The sequence below is a fragment of the Lithobates pipiens genome, unplaced genomic scaffold, assembly GCF_037356315.1.
Source record: "Lithobates pipiens isolate NorthernLeopardFrog02 unplaced genomic scaffold, aLitPip1_a1.2 Scaffold_10, whole genome shotgun sequence".
NCBI classification, from domain to species: domain Eukaryota; kingdom Metazoa; phylum Chordata; class Amphibia; order Anura; family Ranidae; genus Lithobates; species Lithobates pipiens.
In genome coordinates this window covers 222366808-222385140 of record NW_027507686.1, presented here as the reverse complement: position 1 = coordinate 222385140, position 18333 = coordinate 222366808, and the positions used below count along the sequence as shown (strand labels likewise).

The window sequence follows — 18333 nt, the reverse complement described above, 5'->3', positions numbered from 1 at the left end:
GCACTGATAGGCAGCACTGATGGGCACTGATAGGTGGCACTGATTAGGTGGCATTGTTAAGAAGGCAATGAGATGCCGCACTGATGGGCACTGACAGGCAGCGCTGATGGGCACTGATAGGCGACACCGATTAGGTGGCATTGTTAAGAAGGCACTGATGGGCACTGATAGGCGGCACTGATGGGCACTGATAGGCGGCACTGATTAGGTGGCATTGTTAAGAAGGCACTGAGATGCGGCACTGATAGGTAGCGCTGATGGGCACTGATAGGCGGCCCTGATTAGGTGGCATTGTTAAGGCACTGATAAGCCTCACTGATTGGCACTGATAGGCAGCACTGATTGGCACGGATGGACACTAATAGGCAGCACTGATGGGCACTGATAGGTGGCAGATTAGGTGGCATTGTTAAGAAGGCACTGATATGCCGCACTGATGGGCACTGTTATGTGGCACTGATGAGCACTGACAGGCAGCACTAATGGGCACTGATAGGTGGCACTGATGGGCACTGATAGGGGGCACTGAAGGGTGGCACTGATGGGCTCTGATAGGTGGCACTGATAAGCACTGATGGGCACTGATAGGTGGCACTGATAGGTGCTCATAGGTGGCACTGATGGTCAGCACTGATGGGTATTGATTGGTGTCACTGATGAGCACTGATTGGTGTCACTGATGGACACTGATTGGCATAACTTGCGGGGCACTATTGGGGTTGCACTGATAATCAGGGTACTGATTACCTGTATAGTCTCCCCTGTAAGGACATGTCACTGATTGGCTCTCCTCTCCTCACACTCTGTAAGTGTGAGGCGAGGAGAGTCGATAAACGGCCCTAGGGTAAGGGTTAGTTTTAGGGTAAGGGTTAGTGTTAGGGTAAGGGTTAGTTTTAGCATTAGGGTAAGGGTTAGTGTTAGGGTAAGGGTTAGTGTTAGGGTAAGGGTTAGTTTTAGCATTAGGGTAATGGTTCGTTTTAGGGTAAGGGTTAGTGTTAGGGTAAGGGTTAGTGTTAGGGTAAGGGTTAGTTTTAGCATTAGGGTAATGGTTCGTTTTAGGGTAAGGGTTAGTTTTAGGGTAAGAGTTAGTGTTAAGGTAAGAGTTAGTGTTAGGGTAAGGGTTCGTTTTAGGATAAGGGTTAGTTTTAGGGTAAGAGTTAGTGTTAAGGTAAGAGTTAGTGTTAGGGTAAGGGTTAGTGTTAGGGTAAGGGTTAGTTTTAGGGTAAGGGTTAGAAGTGTTATCTGTTTTTATCCAAGTACACTCTGTCTCTCGGCAGACCTACTGGTGAAATTTCAGGCTGATTTTCATGTAATTTGGTAATTTCGCTGCACTATCCCTTTTGCTGAGCCTCCCCCCATGCCGATAATATATCACATTTCAGAGCCAAGTATATCCATCCCTAGTCGGGGGCAGAAAAAAAGCGAACGGGTAAAAAGGGGTGGTCCAGGGATAGTTTGAGGAGGGAGAAGGGCGCTAGATGATGTTGGACGTCCTCCACCCAGGAAATTAGGTGGGCTACAGCTTCTAATGCACACGGTGTGCAGTGAAATCAGAGTAAGCCCTTTTAGTAGAGGAGAGGTTCCTCTATATCTGTGGAAGCCTGGAGGTCATCTACTGGGTAGTAACTGGTAGTGTATGGGTTCCTGCAGTATAGAATATATGATGGAAGGTAATAGGTGAAATGCATGTCTATAGTTGAGCTGAGTGTGTCGCAGTGACAGGTCCTACTATTGGACGGTCAGTGTTAGCGAGTGAAACGCGTGTGTAGAGTTGAGCTGTGTGGCGCAGTGACGCGTCCTCCTATTGGACGGTTGGTGTTAGTGGGTGAAATGCGTGTGTATAATTGAGTTGAGTGTGGCGCAGTGACGGGTCCTCCTATTGGACGGTCAGTGTTAGCGGTTAAAACGTGTGTGTATAGTTGAGTTGAGTGTGGTACAGTGACGGGTCCTCCTATTGGACGGTCGGTGTTAGCAGGTGAAACGCGTGTGTATAGTTGAGCTGTGTGGCGCAGTGACGCGTCCTCCTATTGGATGGTTGGTGTTAGTGGGTGAAATGCGTGTGTATAATTGAGTTGAGTGTGGCACAGTGACGGGTCCTCCTATTGGACGGTCAGTGTTAGCAGGTGAAACGCGTGTGTATAGTTGAGTTCAGTGTGGCAGTCCTCCTATTGGACGGTCAGTGTTAGTGGGTGAAACGCGTGTGTACAGTTGAGTTGAGTGTGGCGCAGTGACGGGTCCTCCTATTGGACGGTTGGTGTTAGCGGGTGAAACGCGTGTCTATAGTTGAGCTGAGTGTGTCGCAGTGACATGTCCTCCTATTGGACGGTTGGTGTTAGTGGGTGAAACGCGTGTCTATAGTTGAGCTGAGTGTGTCCCAGTGACATGTCCTCCTATTGGACGGTTGGTATTAGTGGGTGAAACGCGTGTGTATAGTTGAGTTGAGTGTGGCGCAGTGACGGGTCCTCCTATTGGACGGTCGGTGTTGGCGGGGGAAACGCGTGTGTATAGATGAGTGGGGCGCAGTGACGGGTCCTCCTATTGGACGGTCGGGGTTGGCGGGTGAAACGCGTGTGTATAGATGAGTGTGGGGCAGCGACAGGTCCTCCTATTGAACGGTCAGGGTTGGCGGGGGAAACGCGTGTGTATAGATGAGTGGGGTGCAGTGACGGGTCCTCCTATTGGACGGTCCGTGTTGGCAGGGGAAACACATGTGTATAGATGAGTGTGGCGCAGTGACGGGTTCTCCTATTGGACGGTCGGTGTTGGCGGGGGAAACGCGTGTGTATAGATGAGTGTGGCGCAGTGACGGGTTCTCCTATTGGACGGTCGGTGTTGGCGGGGGAAACGCGTGTGTATAGATGAGTGTGGCGCAGTGACGGGTGCTCCTATTGGACTGTCGGTGTTGGCGGGTGAAACGCGTGTGTATAGATGAGTTGAGTGTGGCGCAGTGACGGGTCCTCCTATTAGATGGTCGGGGTTGGCGGGTGAAACGCGTGTGTAGAGATGAGTGCGGGGCAGTGACGGGTCCTCCTATTGGACGGTCGGGGTTGGCGGTGACGTTCTCCAGGTCGGGGGTCTCATCTGACAACACATGAGAATATCCGGTGACGCGCTCCGTCCTCCTCGCCATGTAATCTGGGCTAATAGTGAAGGTGTAATCCTGTCAGGCTCTGGTAATGGGATGAGAGCCGGCCAATGACGTGTCTCCCAGTGACCCCCGCCTGACCTCGGCCCCCTGCCCCCGCTCTGCTTCTCCCCCTTTCCCGCCATGTTGTCCATCTCTCCCTCTCTCGCGGCTCCTTCTGCCCCATTAGTGTTGGTCGCCATGGTTACAGAGGCCGGGGAAATGACAGCTCAGGCCGTGTTGAGTCATCCGAGATTCCTCTGCCTGACACCATCCGTCACCCACCCCATTATGTGATGTGACACAAAGGATCGCAGTCATGGCCTCGCCGTGTGGGCGCACTGCGCACTCCGCCAATTTCCCCGTCAAAGTGTTTGCTGACTGAATAATGAAAATCAAAGATGACCCTTTTTTTTTCCCGGGAACAAAATATATATATAAGGGCCCAATTCTATCATTAACCCACATTATGCCGCATCTTAAGGTGCCCATTGAAAAAAAATGTCTGCCAACATTCCCTAACATCCAGAACATCAGAGCGGAGCCTTTCATTGTGCCGCAATGCTATTTAGTGAGTTGCTCTGCGGTCACAGGTGCATAACGTTTTCATACAATAAATAGCTGAGCGTTTGGTTTTTGTAGGTTAGCAGTTTTCTCCTGGCAGGATCACAGAATCTGGTAAATAACATGCGGGGTGTTCACAGCCGAGAGGGACCATTACTACGGGTAGAAGAGAGCTCAATGCAGGAGCTGCAAGTACGGCCAATTCTATGATACCTGGAAGGATGGGACTTAACCGAGCAGACGCCGCTTCTGTATAATTGTTTTTCTTTATTATTATTATTTATATTACTATATTATATATTTATATTATTTATGATTTTTTTTTATAATTATCATTTATATTATTTTTTATTATTTACTATAATATATATATATATATATATATATATATATATATATATATATATATATATATATATCACAGTGGTGTAGTGGTTGGCACTTTTGAAAAGCGGTAAAAGGGTCGCTGGTTTGAATCCCAACCACGACACTACCTGCCTGGAGTTTGCATGTTCTCCATGTGCCTGCATGGGTTTCCTCCCACACACATATATATATATATATATTGCCCCTATCTTCTTTTCTCTCAAAGATGTTACCCTCTTAGTTCACGCATCACCCAGAGCCAGCATTTACTTCCCCCACAGCAGGGCTCTCCAAACATTTAGGTATGAGGGTCACCTTGTATATTTTACAAATATTCGAGGGCCCAAAAAAATCCCCATCAAAGCCTCCTTATATCAGCGCCCCCCCCCCCTTGCATCAGGGCCCCATTAGATGAGTCCCCTTTAAATTATAATCCCAATTAGATCCCCCCTTACATCATGGCCCCAATTTGAGTTCCCCCTTACTTTAGGTCCTCATTAGAGTCCATCCTTACATCAGGGTACCCATTAGAGTCCCCCTTTATGTGAAGGCCCCCACTGAAACCCACCTTCACATCAGGGTCCTCATTAGTGTCCACCATTACGTCACTGTTCCCATCTGAGTTTCCCCTTACGTCCGAATCACCCCTTACATCGAGGTCTCCATCAGAGTCCCCCTACATCAGCGTCCCAATAAGAGTTGCCTTTAAACTAGAATCCCTATTAGATTCCACTCTTACATCAAGGTCTCCACTGATGTTCCATTCTTATGTTAAGATCCTCCTTACATCAAGGTACCCATTAGAGTCCCCCCTTATATCAAGGTCACCTTTGGAGCCCTTACGTCAGGGTTTCCATCCAAGTTTCTCCTTACATCAGGGTCTCCATCAAAGTCTTCCTACATCAGGGTCCCCAACAGAGTTCTCCTACATCAGGGTCTTCATCAGATTCCCTCTTTACAGAGTCTGGATGGGGGTTGAAGCATACACCATAGGCAGCATTTTCTGGCCTGAATCCTCAGTCTGTTGCACATTGAAGATGCTCCACTGTCCCTAGCTGTGGGCTGAATTAAATCCTGTAGAGGGTCAGGAGGGGCCCTCGGTGCTGTAGTTTGGAGACCCCCAGCTCAAAGTCACTGGACTCTAGGACAGATTTATTATTAATAATAATAATAATAATAATAATAATAATACTGTTGCTGCATGTTGGTAACAGTGACTTAGTGGTTAGTACTTCTGTCTCACAGCACTAGAGTCCATATTTTGAATCTAGGCCTCTATCTGCATAGAGTTTGCAAGTTCTCCCTGTGCTTGTTTCCTCCGGGTACTTCATTTTCCCCCTGCATTCCAAAGACATGCTGGTAGGTTAATTGGCTTGTGTCTAAATTGGCCTTAGTATGTGTATGTATGAATGTGAGACTGGGACCTTATATTGAGGGGGCAGATGAGAGGCTAAGTGGTTAGAACTTCTGTCCAGCAGCACTAAGGCTGTTGGTTCAAATCCCAACCATGGCACAACCTGCCTGGAGCTTGCATGTTCTTCCCGTGCCTGTTTGGTTTTCCTCCCATGCTACAAAGACATGCCAGTAGTGTGTCTAAATTAGCCGTAGTATGTGTATGTATGAATGCGGGATTGGGACCTTATATTGAGGGCAGCTGAAAGGCTAAGTGGTCAGCACTTTTGTCTAGCAGCACTAGGGCTGTCGGTTCAAATCCCAACCACGGCACAACCTGCCTAGAGTTTGCATGTTCATCCTGTGCCTGTGTGGGTTTCCTCCGTGTACGCCATTTTCCTCCCACACTACAAACACATGCTGGTGGGTTAACTGGCTCCTGTCTAAATTGTCTGTAGTATGTGTATGTATGAATGGGAGTTAGGGACCTTAGAGTCCAAGCTTCTTGAGGGCAGGGACTGATGTGAATGTGCTATATACATATGTAAAGCGCTGTGTAATTTGATGGCGCTATATACAAGTACCTGCAATGAAAATAAATAAAAGCTGCATGGGGGCAGGGACTTATGTGAGGGTGCAGTAGCAGCACTGGGGTCCTTGGTTCAAGTCCAGGACACTATCTGTCGGGAGCTTTCCCTATGCTTGCACAGGGTTCCTCCAGGACATGCTGGTCAGTTAATTGGCTCCAATCTAAATTTGGCCCAAATATGATCATCTATTGAGCGCATCCAAGATGGCAGACCCAACAGCAGATAAAATGTTTGGAGTTCCCGGACAGTAGACACTATAGAAATATAAAATTAATAATTGTAACAAAAATTTGTATATAACGTACATTGATGACGTTATATAAATGCCTATAATAAATACATTTTGTGACAGTACATTCATATAAATTTGACATGATCTTTTTCAGCAATCTGATGTGACTGGATGTATTGATTACTGATATTTGACTGCTAGATTGGCCTATGGTTCTTACACTAAAAGGCAGCTGAGTAATGACATCATCCCATTTGATTGATCTTACAGGACACTTTGAATAACAACTCTCTGGCGAAAAAATACAGCTGGCAGGAGAGGGTGTCTCGCTCCTCCTCTCCACTTAAGACAGGTAAGTACTTTTATCTTTGTCTTTTGCTTTACCAATGTCATAGCATTCGTTCTGGTGTCATGAATCACCCCGTATTGTTCCTAATATGTTTATTCCCTATGAGTGTCAGCTCCATCTACTGGTCATAATGCAGTATTTTCCTAAAATACCTCAATCAGGAAAATAAAGCATTATGACCTTTAGATGGAGATAATGATCATTGTTATTATTATTATACTACAGCATGTATAAAGCATCAACAGTTTGCACAGTGCTTTACAATATACAGTAAAGGGAGACAATACAGCAACAATACAATTTAATACAAGAGGGTCAGGAGGGCCTGGCTCGTTGGAGATTACAATCTAATAGGAAGGGACTGGTGGAACAAAAAAAGGTAATAAATAGGGTTGTCCCGATACTGATACTAGTATCAGTATTGGGATCGATACCAAGTATTTGTGCGAGTACTTTTACTTGCACAAATGCTCCCGATGCCAGATCCGATACCTGGGAGAGATAAATAAAGTTAACCGGCACAACCAGAAGTCAGCGGATGGAACAACAGAAGTGACACTTCGTGTTGATGTCGGTGGTCGGGCATCTTGTTACACCCAGCCATATAGTTCGGGCAGGTTGTAACAAGATGGCCGCTACTGCTTTTATGAGGCTGAGTGCAAGGAATACCAAGATGGGCCGTCGCAGGCATCCTTTGCTCATGGCATTTCAGTGCCTGCCCATCAGTGCTCATAAATACCACCTATAAGTGCCAGCCATCTGTCAGTGCCAGCCATCAGTGCCATCTATCAGTGCCCGCCATCTGTCAGTGCCAGCCATCAGTGCCAGCCATCAGTCAGTTCTCATCAGTGCCACCTAATCCTATCAGTGCTCATCAGTGCTGCATATCAGTGCCACCTAATATGCACTGTGCTTTAAAAACTGTCACATGATATGAAAAAAAAAGTATCGGTAATTGGTATCGGTGAGTACTTGGAAAGAAAAAGTATTGGTATTTGTACTCGGTCTTAAAAAAGTGGTATGGGGACAACCCTAGTAATAACTGTGAGGGATGAACTGATGGGAGAAATAGAACATTCATTTATTAGCTGAAGGCAGAAGAGGCATTCCTGAAGAGGTAAGTTTTCAGAGAAAATGGTCAAAGTAGGAGATAGCCAGACATATTGGGGTAAGGAGTTCCAGAGGATGGGAGCCGCTCTGGAGAAGTCCTGGAGACAAGTATGGGAGGAAGAGACAAGGGGGCTAAAGAGCAGAAGGTCTTGGGAGGAACAGAGAAGAGTTGAGATTTAAATCATTATTGACATTTGTACATAGTTATATTGGTCCAACTTTGTCCATATACCATACCTGTGGGATCCTTCTAGAGGCTGAGAATCACTGTATAGACATCACCACTCCAGTGATCTTCACTTGCTTCCAGGTCCTGTGCCAAGCAGCTGCCCTGCTGCATTCTTGGAGAAGGTGGAGAGATGGGGCACTGACTTCACATTCTCCTCCTTGCTCTGCATTCATTGAGAAAATACAAAGCATTCTCTGAATGGCGCTTGCACCTAGCAGCCAACCTCCTGTGTTTACAATGCAGAGGGGCCGCCCAGGGAACCCGAAAGCAAGCGGAGATCACTGCGGTAGATCTGTTTACTACAGTGATTCCAGCTTCGAGAGGGATCCTACAGGCATAGGCAAGTGCACAGGGTATGCCAGGTGTGCCTGGGCACACCCTAATTACTGTGCAGATTCCCCCTGTTTAAACCCCAGATATTTCATCAAAGCTCCCTAACGGGGCTCCTAAAAATATTTAAAATAATATATTAATAAAAAAAAAAAAAATAATAAAAAAAAAAAAATTAAGGACACCATCTACTTCCCTATTGACACCAATCTCTGCCCAGCTGACACCATCCACTGCTCTACTGACACTATCAGTATATATATACATGCATGCGTTTGAGCTTTGAGGTGCACACCCTAATGCAATAGGCTGTGCACACCTATGCCTACAGGTATGGTATATACCAGGGATATGCAATTAGTGGACCTCTAGCTGTTGCAGAACTACAAGTCCCATAAGGCATAACAAGACTCTGACAGCCACAAGCATGAGACCCAGGGGCAGAGGCATGATGGGACTTGTAGTTTTGCAACAGCTGGAGGTCCGCTAATTGCAGATCCCTGGATTATACAGTACATGGTTGCAATGGTTCAAGCTGGACTACATGAAAAATATCCATACATGGAATTCCTCTCTGATTGAATTTTAGATGTGACATGCTTGCTGCTCTATATTCTATCATTGTACAAAATATCTGTTGGTGCTATATACATCCTATATAATAATACAGAAATTTGTAGATTAGCCACTAGAGGGAGCAAAATAAATTCAGAACCATTCTGCTCCTTCTCTTATGCCCTGTACACATGGTTGGACATTCCGACCACAAAATCCATTGGATTTTTTACGACGGATTTTGGCTGAAACTAGTCTTGCATACACACGGTCACACAAAGTTGTCAGAAAATCCGATTGTTCTGAAGGAGGTGACATACAACGTGTACGACGGAACTACGTAGAGGCCAGTAGCCAATAGCTTTCGTCCCCAAATTTATTCTGAGCATGCATCGCACTTTGTGCGTCAGAATTCTATACACACGATTGGAAAAAGTCCAATCGGATTTTGTTGTCGGAAAATTTTAGGTCCTGCTCTTAAATGTTTTCCGTTGGAAATTCCGACGGAAAAAGCTCGCTAGAGCCCACACACGATCGGATTTTCTGACAACATAATCTGATCGGACTTTTCCCGTGTGAATTTCCGACCGTGTGTATGGGGCATTAGACCCCTTTCACACTGGGGCCGCGACCATGTTAGCGCTAATGCACTACTCATTTTAGCGGAGCTTTCATGCTGTTTAAGCGGCGCTTTTCGGCTGCTAGTGGGGCGCTTTAAACTGAAAAAAAGGGGTTAAAACTCCCGTGTTGCAGCTCTTCCTAAGCGCTTTCCAGGCACTTCCGAAGCGCTGCCCATTCACTCTAATCGGCAGGGCATTTTGGGAGCGCTAAATACAGCTATCCCAAACCATCTCATAAATGCTGCTTGCAGGACTTTTGGTAACGTCCCGCCAGCACACTGCCCCAGTGTGAAAAGTCAGACTTGAATGAATGGGAGGAGGTTTTCAGATGCTTAGCAGGGGCTATTTCCAGTGCTAAAGCGCCTGAAGACCACCCCCGTGTGAAAGGGGTCTTAGCAACTGCTAAGAGAAAATATTAGCCACAAGAGGAGTATAGTGTCTACAATGAGTCACGTGACTCATAGGGGGTCTACTTATAAGGCAGCGAATGTAACTTTCACCAAATATTCCAGGTACGTGGTTCAGGAGAATCTTCCAGGTACATGTTTTTTTACATCTTTTCTGCCAGTGATTAATTCTGTATGAATGTATGGGAAGTTCACATCACATCCACTCCTTTATAAATAGATAGAATAGGCCTGCATTGTGAGAAGGAGCAATACAGTATAGCCATTTCATGGATTAACTCTCTTGAAAGAATATTTGGTTCTTGCAGATTCCTTTCTCATGCATAGCTAAGAAAAAAAAATATATATTTTAAAAGATGACATATTCCTTTTAACGTATCTATGGAATGTATTGTATGTATTCAGTGACTGTATTTGTAAAAGAAAAAAAATGTATGTATGTGTGTGTGTGTATATATATATATATATATATATATATATATATATATATATATATATATATATATATATATATATAAAAAATTAGAGCTGCATGATTAATCATTAAGAATCAAAATCACAATCTTTTTCCCTTCCCGATCTTCAAAACAGCATGTCACCATTCTTTCTAACAAGTGCAAAGAGTTCTTGCAGCTGGGGGGAAAAAAATAAAAAATCCAGGCATCCAAATAAAAAATCCAGGCATCTCTGGTGTCACGAATAACCCCGTATTGTTTCTAATATGTTTATTCCCTATGAGTGTCAGCTCCATCTACTGGTCATAATGCAGTATTTTCCTAAAATACCTCAATCAGGAAAATAAACCATTATGACCTTTAGATTGAGCTAATGATCATTGTTGTTATTATTATTATTATTATTATTATAATACAGAATTTATATAGCATCAACAGTTTGCACAGTGCTTTACAATATAAAGGGAGACAATACAGCAACAATACAATTTAATACAAGAGGGTCAGGAGGGCCTGGCTCGTGGGAGATTACAATCTAATAGGGAAGGACTGGTGGAACAAAAAAGTTGCCAAGTTGCCAAGTGTTATCACAACACAGGAATAAGTATAAACAAAGTATCTTTTTGTTTCTTTTATCAAAGTAAAGAACTCCAGTGTAAATGAAGGAAGTTTAACCATTGAAATACCACACCTTTTTTGACATTATTTGCTTACAAGTAAAAATCATTATTTTCTGCTAGACAATTACTTGGAACACCCAAACATTTTATATATATATATATATATATATATATAAATATTTATTTATTTATTTATTTATTTTTAGCAGAGACCCTAGAGAAAATGGTGGTTGTTGCAATATTTTATGTCACACCGTACTTGCACATCGTTTTTTCAAATGCAGTTTAAAAAAACAAAACACTTTAATGAATAAAAATAAATAAATAAACAGTAAAGTTAGCCTATTTTTTATTTATTTTTTGTATAATGTGAAAGAAGATGTTGCACCGCGAGAATCGTGATCTTTATTCTAAGCAAAAAAATAGTGATTCTCATTTTAGCCAGAATCGTGCAGCTCTAATATATATATATCAAAGCTTTTTATACTTTTTATATTTTGATTTTTTTTTGCTTTTTTATACAAACATAGTCATTGCATTTTAAAGTCCAAAGGGATGCATGCTTTCCATGGATAGTTACAATTAGGGATATGGGTAGTGCAGAATTGTGGCCCTTCTCACCCTTTCTCATTTTTATTATTCCTTTTAAAAGGACTTGCATATTGTAACATAATTACATTTTATTCCTTTTCTCTAATCTATAGGGGACACAACACCATCCAATGAACACGTATGTCTAAGTGATGAAGGGAACCCACCGGCTGTCACGCAGGATCGCGGTACTTCAACAGACACCCCCTGTCGACGTCACAATACCACTCAGGGTGCCAATGACCCCTCTGGGCGCTCCAACGCTCGAACCCGCTTGGACCCTCATCGGGACCGTATCCGCTACCAGACTGATGTACGACTGGAGCCCACAGAAGAAATCTTCCTCACTCCAGTCCAGAGATGTTCAGATCCTCCAGAACCAGAAAGACCCTTCGTATCCCAGACTGGACCCTGCCGAATGTCTGTCAGCTCAGATGCAGACGTTAATGTCCGACCCCCCAATTCAGGCAGGCAGCAGCTGTCCATCAGTGAGGAAGAGGAGGAAGGAGAGGATGGGGTGGGCTATCTGGGTTGCCCTGGAAGAGTTGGTGGCCCTCGGGGACTACAGAGGTCATCTGTCAGCTCAGACACCAGTGGACTATCTTATGACTCCGTCAAATACACGTTGGTGGTTGACGACAATGTACAGCTACAACTGGTCAGCCTGCGGCAGTGTTATGCGGGGTACAGCGACGACAGCGACAGCGGTACCGTCTACGATAATTGTGTTTCTTCGCCTTATGAGTCTGCAATAGGCGAGGAATATGAAGAAGAGGAGGATGAACACGTGGGGGCCACCGGGAGGGAAGGAAACAGAGTCCGAAGGTCCATGTGTCTCTCAGACACCTCTTCACCAGACGCCGATGTCTCCTACTCAAAAAAATTCCTAAACGTCTTCATGAATGGACGGTCGCGATGTACGAGTGAGTGAACCATACAGAATACGGCCCATACTGTTGTTTGTTTTATCTATGTATCCTTACTAGACATACACAATTTGTTTAGTTCCGAATTAGCTTTTTAATGAATTTTGGCAAATTCATTCATTCCGAAATTTCCAAATTTCCAAATTTATTAATTTCTGACATTTTGAATTTCCAAATTTACGAATTTCAAAAATTTTACAATTCAGAAATTCGGAAATTTGGAATTTTAACATTTCCGAATTTTCGAATTTCTGAAAAAAAATCGGAAATCCAGAATCCGGAAATTCAAAATTTCTGAAATTCGAAATTTCCGAAATTCTAAATTTCCAAAATTCGAAATTTCCAAAATGCAAATTTTGGAATTTGAAAATTCAGAAATACAAAAATTTGAAAATTTGAAAATACGAAAATTCTAAAATTCTAAAATTCTAAAATTCGTAATTAGAAAATTTGAAAGTTCAGAAGTTGGAAAATTTGAAAATTTGGAATTTCGGAAATTTTTCAAAAAAAAATTCGTAAAATTTCAGAAAACGAATGAAACAACAACGGAATTGAACACATTTTTTGTCAGTGCACATGTCTAATCCTTACATTGCTAACGGTAAATTTATTAAATTTTTTTGAGCAAACACAAATTTACGTTTTATTTTTAATGATTTTTTTTTGAATAAGGGTTCCTGCACACAAAAGGAGCGTTCTCAATTCTTAATTCACAATTAAAATTGATACCCTTCCACCTGACCAGTCCTGTAGATGTGGTAACTGCATTCATTTTCTTTTTTCATACCTTTTTACCCTTTATTTTAACTTGTTCATCCAGCTAGTAACTCACTTCCTGTCCTAGGGTGACAACCCTACTGAGCAGCTTTATCACCTTATGACAAGGGAGTGTGTTAGGACTACATAACATTGTGACAGGTCTACATAACACTTTCCTATTTTCTCAATAACAGGGGTAGGTTTTTGTAGTCTAGAGATAGCAGGGAACAATGCTAACCGATAACAGTCCAGAAACAGAAAGCACAGGAGGGTATTAGTTCACCAGATTTCTGGCTGGATGAACAGTTTTTTTGCACTTATCAAACTGATATATACTTTCATTGGTATATTTAACAGACCAAAAGGGAGCAAATAAGAAAAATGTATTGTTATGCCCTGTACACACGGTTGGACATTATAACGACAAAAATCCATCAGATTTTTTTCCGATGGATTTTGGCCCAAACTTGTCTTGCATGCACATGGTCGCACAAAGTTGTCTGAAAATCTGTTCGTTCAGAACAAGGTGACGTAGAACACGTACGACGGGATTATAAACACGCCAGTAGCCAATAGCTTTCGTCTCGTAATTTATTCTGAGCATGCGTGGCATTTTGTGCGTCGGAATTGTATATACATAATCGGAATTTAAACAATCGGATTTTGTTGTCGGAAAATTTTAGAACAAGATCTCAAACTTTGTGTGTCGGAAATTGTGACGGAAAATGTCAGATGGAGCCCACACACGATCGAAATTTCTGACAACACGATCCGATCGCACATTTTCTGTTGGAAAGTCCGACCGTGTGTACAGAGTATTAGAGTTTACTTAAACTTTAAAGCAGGGGTGTAAAACTCAATTTCATCACGAGCCTCATCAGTGTTATGTTTCCCCTCAATAGGCCATAGAATTGTACTATTCTTATAATAATTATAAGCAGATGTCCAGAGCACCCCACTTCTCTTACAGCAGATGACAAGAGCCCCCCACCATCAGAAGTAAAGAGTACCCCCACCCTTCCTTACATCACAGTAAAACCCCTATACCTTATGCTACTGCCAGGAGGAAGCTGGGGATGGAGCTGGGAGGCAGAAAGTGCAGGGTCTGAAGGAGGACCAGAGGAGGGCTGGAGTCAACTACCAGGGAGAAGAAGACTGGGGAGGGAGGCTGCGGCTGCACAAGAGGCACAGGATCTGTAGGAGGAGTATTGTCCTCTTGTGCAGCCACAGCCTCCCTCCCCAGTCTTCTTCTCCCTGGCAGTTGACTTCAGCCCTCCTCTGGTCCTCCTTCAGACCCTGCACTTTCTGCTTCCCAGCTCCAAGAGGCACAGGATCTGTAGGAGGAGTATTGTCCTCTGCTGCTGACTTCTGAGATGTGGGGACAGAGGCGAGCCTCTCCGTGGTTTCACAGAGAAGCACAGGATCTGGAGGAGTTCTGCCCTCATCTCTGCTGCTGACTGCTGAGACAAGGTGGAGATAAATGGGGGAGGAGGGGTTCCAAAGCTACAGGAGAGGTGCAAAGTGCTGGTAGTCAGTGGCTCAGTTCTAACATTTTCCATAAAGATAGAATTTTTAGTTTGTATGCATTTGAAATCATATGGGAAAGTCATCTGCCGTGTCAAGGTGCCTGTATTCAGCGCGGTCCCGACTTTATTCTATCAGATCTCTCACACTGGGATATGCTGTATACAACAATAATATATAAAAATCATTCCTTACCTAGAGGTTACCCCATCCTTTTTTGAATGTATAGTAATATGCAAGAACCAGATATGCAGCCACAGACCATGCGTGTGCATACACCCAATACAGCTAAAAGGCACCATGGTAAGTGCTCAGTCAATTCATGACCAACTAAGGTGGTGGACAATAGTAGGGACTAGTAACTGTTCAACAAATGCTATATTCTCAAAACCACCAAGCTCTGTTAGGCAGCAAAAGAAACCTTAGAGTGAACCAATATTTTGCCCTTGCAGGGCAAAAAGAAACAGGTTCACTTTAATGTTAGACCTACCGGTAGAGCTCGGCGATTTTCACAAAAAAAATAAATCAGCGCTTTTAAAGAAAAACTTGATTCACGATTTGAATCAAGTTTTTTTTTTTTTTGATAGACACCGCGCCAGTCCTGAGGAGCTGAGGGCAGGAGTTTTTAGGCAAGGCCGCGGCTTCGGCCTGGTGAAAAAAAAATCGATTTGTTAAAATTTTGAATCAATTTGACCTGATTTTTTTCCCTATCCCTACCTACCAGATGAACAGAGTCACTTTTCCATCACCTGCCTCTCCATTTACTTGCTAAGAACAAGGAGAGGAAACCATCCACAAGCTCCAAGTCATAGCTTGGGCTGAGAATTCTCTATCCGATCCTTTGTGATGGCACTGGGCGCCTGATTGACCAGTCAAGGAAAGCTGCTGGGGGGAAGCGAAGCAGACCACCTGCTCCCTCTACCTGTAAATAGAGATGCGTTTGGAAGCGACCTGGACTCATCTCTAATCCAAATTTCAAACTCCTACTTTCTTTGTACTCCAATGAGCGACAGATTGGGTAATTTCCTGTCCTGCAGCTCACATGAACTTTTAGGTGGGGTGCAGCATGGTGAGGAGTCAATAATTTAAGCAGGCAGGTGAAATAAACTTGTATTGAAGAAATTCAGTAAGAGTTCACAACAAGCCCTGTGAGTAGTAGATTCCAGCCAGGATGACAGTGTCTGTTGAGTGGGGACTTGAATGCGGTTTGACCATCTGGTCCCCAATCGGGAAAATGCCCAGTCCTTTTTCAGGAACCTTTCCCAACTCTGTTACAGTCCCTTAATGATGGGGTACCTGTCCCTACTCTGTCCATTCACCAAAGCATGTCAAAACCCAAGAGCCAGGGCCTTAAAAAGGCTCTGCCTGACCCAAGATGGCTGCTTGAGTCACATTGGGCAGCAGCATCCAAAAGGATAGCTTCCCCAGTGGCCCAGGAAACCATAGAGGAACCTTTTTCCCCCTGACTTCCTTTACAGCAACAGGGCCATTGCGGAAGAGCACCACCTGCTGTAGAGAAAGTAGACTGCACCTGCCTACAAGCTCTTCTCTACCTGTAAGTAGCAAGTATTTCTGTTCACTCGCAGCAGATGAATAAAATTGTGGGACAGAGAAGGGACAGTATTGTATGGGCAGCTCCATGGACCACCATTAAAGTGTCTCTGTTGCTTTCCCTGCATGGCAAAGTAAAGGTTCGGACTAAAACCCTTAGCTTCCAAGGTTTTGTTCTACACATCATGGCAGTCAAGAGGTTAAAACAAGCTGACAAATGCAATATTTATATTCTGTTCACCTCTTTGCTCATAAAATTCTAGTACAAGTGATCTGGGGGCTGTAGAGGGGGGCTGTAGAGGTACAGAAAGTCCTTACACTAATCTATATCTGCCCTTTGCTTGCTTTTATCTGGTCCTTGGGGCATTGTTCCCCCCCCCCCCCATTGTCAGCAATAGTTGGGCATAGTTTCTGCCACTGACACCAGCAATGGGGCACTGTTCCTCCCACTGATACCAATTATGGCACACTAATTCTCCCATTAACACCAATGACTGGCCACTATTCCTCCTATTGACACCAATGATGGTCCATTATTCCTCCCATTGACAACAATGATGGTCCATTATTCCTCCTATTGGCACCAATGATGGTCCATTATTCCTCCCATTGACACCAATGATGGTCCATTATTCCTCCCATTGACAACAATGATGGTCCATTATTCCTCCCATTGACAACAATGATGGTCCATTATTCCTCCTATTGACACCAATGATGGTCCATTATTCCTCCCATTGACACCAATGATGGTCCATTATTCCTCCCATTGATACCAATGATGGGGCACTATTACTCCCCCTAATACCAATCATGGGGCATTGTTTACACTCTTTGATGCCAGGACATATTCTACTCCTACTGGCCACAGTATAGCCCCCCCTAAAGTTTGAAGTACAGCAAACTGGCCCTTTGTTTAGAAAGCTTGTAGACCCCTGGTATATACAATAAAACAAATAGAGGGATTTAGGACCAAGGGACTGTCCCTCTAAACAGTGAGAGCTGGGACCTTTACTAGATGGATCCTGAGCATGCTAGGTCCAATGGGCCAATCGGTGTATATATGACCAAACCTTTTTTCTTTTTTAAGCTTTTGGTGGAGTAGGGAAGGGTTAGAACTTCACGTTTCTATTGCTAAGTCAAGGGAAGTGCAATCCTGGGCTTCTTTTGTGCAATATTGGAGAATGTCTAACTGAATTCTAAGGCTCAATGGTCTTAGTAAGGCTGCTGTTGTTAGACAGGTTTAACGAACTTGGATAACCAAAATCAGAATCCAGAGAGAAAGATGGCATTAAGAGCTCCAGACTATCAGATAATTGAATGAAAGGAACAAAACGTTTTGTGGGGGGAAACACTTCCCCTTTATTAGGGCTTAGAGGGACATACCCTTGAAAGCACTCAAATAGCTGCCAGATTAATTTTTGATTCTTTATCACTCACACAAACATCATTAAGAAATCTTGCTTATTGTACTATATGAGTCCTTGTTGGAATATGTACAAAATCTCAGCCCTGATGAGGGGGAGTGCTCAGGCCCCTATAACGCATTGGATGATTATTTCAGTTATTTGATGAACCATTGCATTTCCTTGAACCTATTTTTGGTCTGGGGCTCTTTATGCCTTCTTTTTTTTTTTATGCATTCTAAATTTGGGAATCCAGGGGCAACTGGGTGATATGAGGGTACAGAGGGACAGGAGGAACACAAGTTCCAGTAGGTGTTGATAGGAGTGTTTGCAGCAGGTGATGCGGTCCCAGGCAGGCTGGCAGAACATCAGGTCAGGAACAGTAACTGTGCATGGAGATACAGCCGAAGTTAAAGGGCCACTCTGCATGGGCTGCAGGTTCCAGATGTGAAGCATGTCAGAGCTCCAGCAAACTAAAGAAAGGAATTCATTGTGGCGAGCAGGGCTGATACAGATGACAGCTAGGAAGGCACTCAATCTGGATGTGGAAACAGAGCCAGGAACAGAAGTGTGGTCACAGGGATAGCCAAGGTCAGCAGCAGGCAGGCAGCTAGGTACAGAATCACAAGGCAA

General features: G+C 43.8%; 1 protein-coding gene across 3 annotated transcripts in view; it reads left to right on the top strand.

Annotated features, from left to right (window-relative positions):
- Nucleotides 1–18333, top strand: part of MAPK8IP1 (mitogen-activated protein kinase 8 interacting protein 1) — a 172114-nt gene that overhangs the window by 119818 nt on the left and 33963 nt on the right. For all 3 annotated transcript variants that reach the window (XM_077461915.1, XM_077461906.1, XM_077461923.1), the window contains exons 4-5: nucleotides 6539–6620; nucleotides 11648–12457. In XM_077461915.1, the coding sequence (XP_077318041.1) occupies nucleotides 6539–6620; nucleotides 11648–12457 (892 nt within the window). The remainder of the gene's footprint in view (nucleotides 1–6538; nucleotides 6621–11647; nucleotides 12458–18333) is intronic.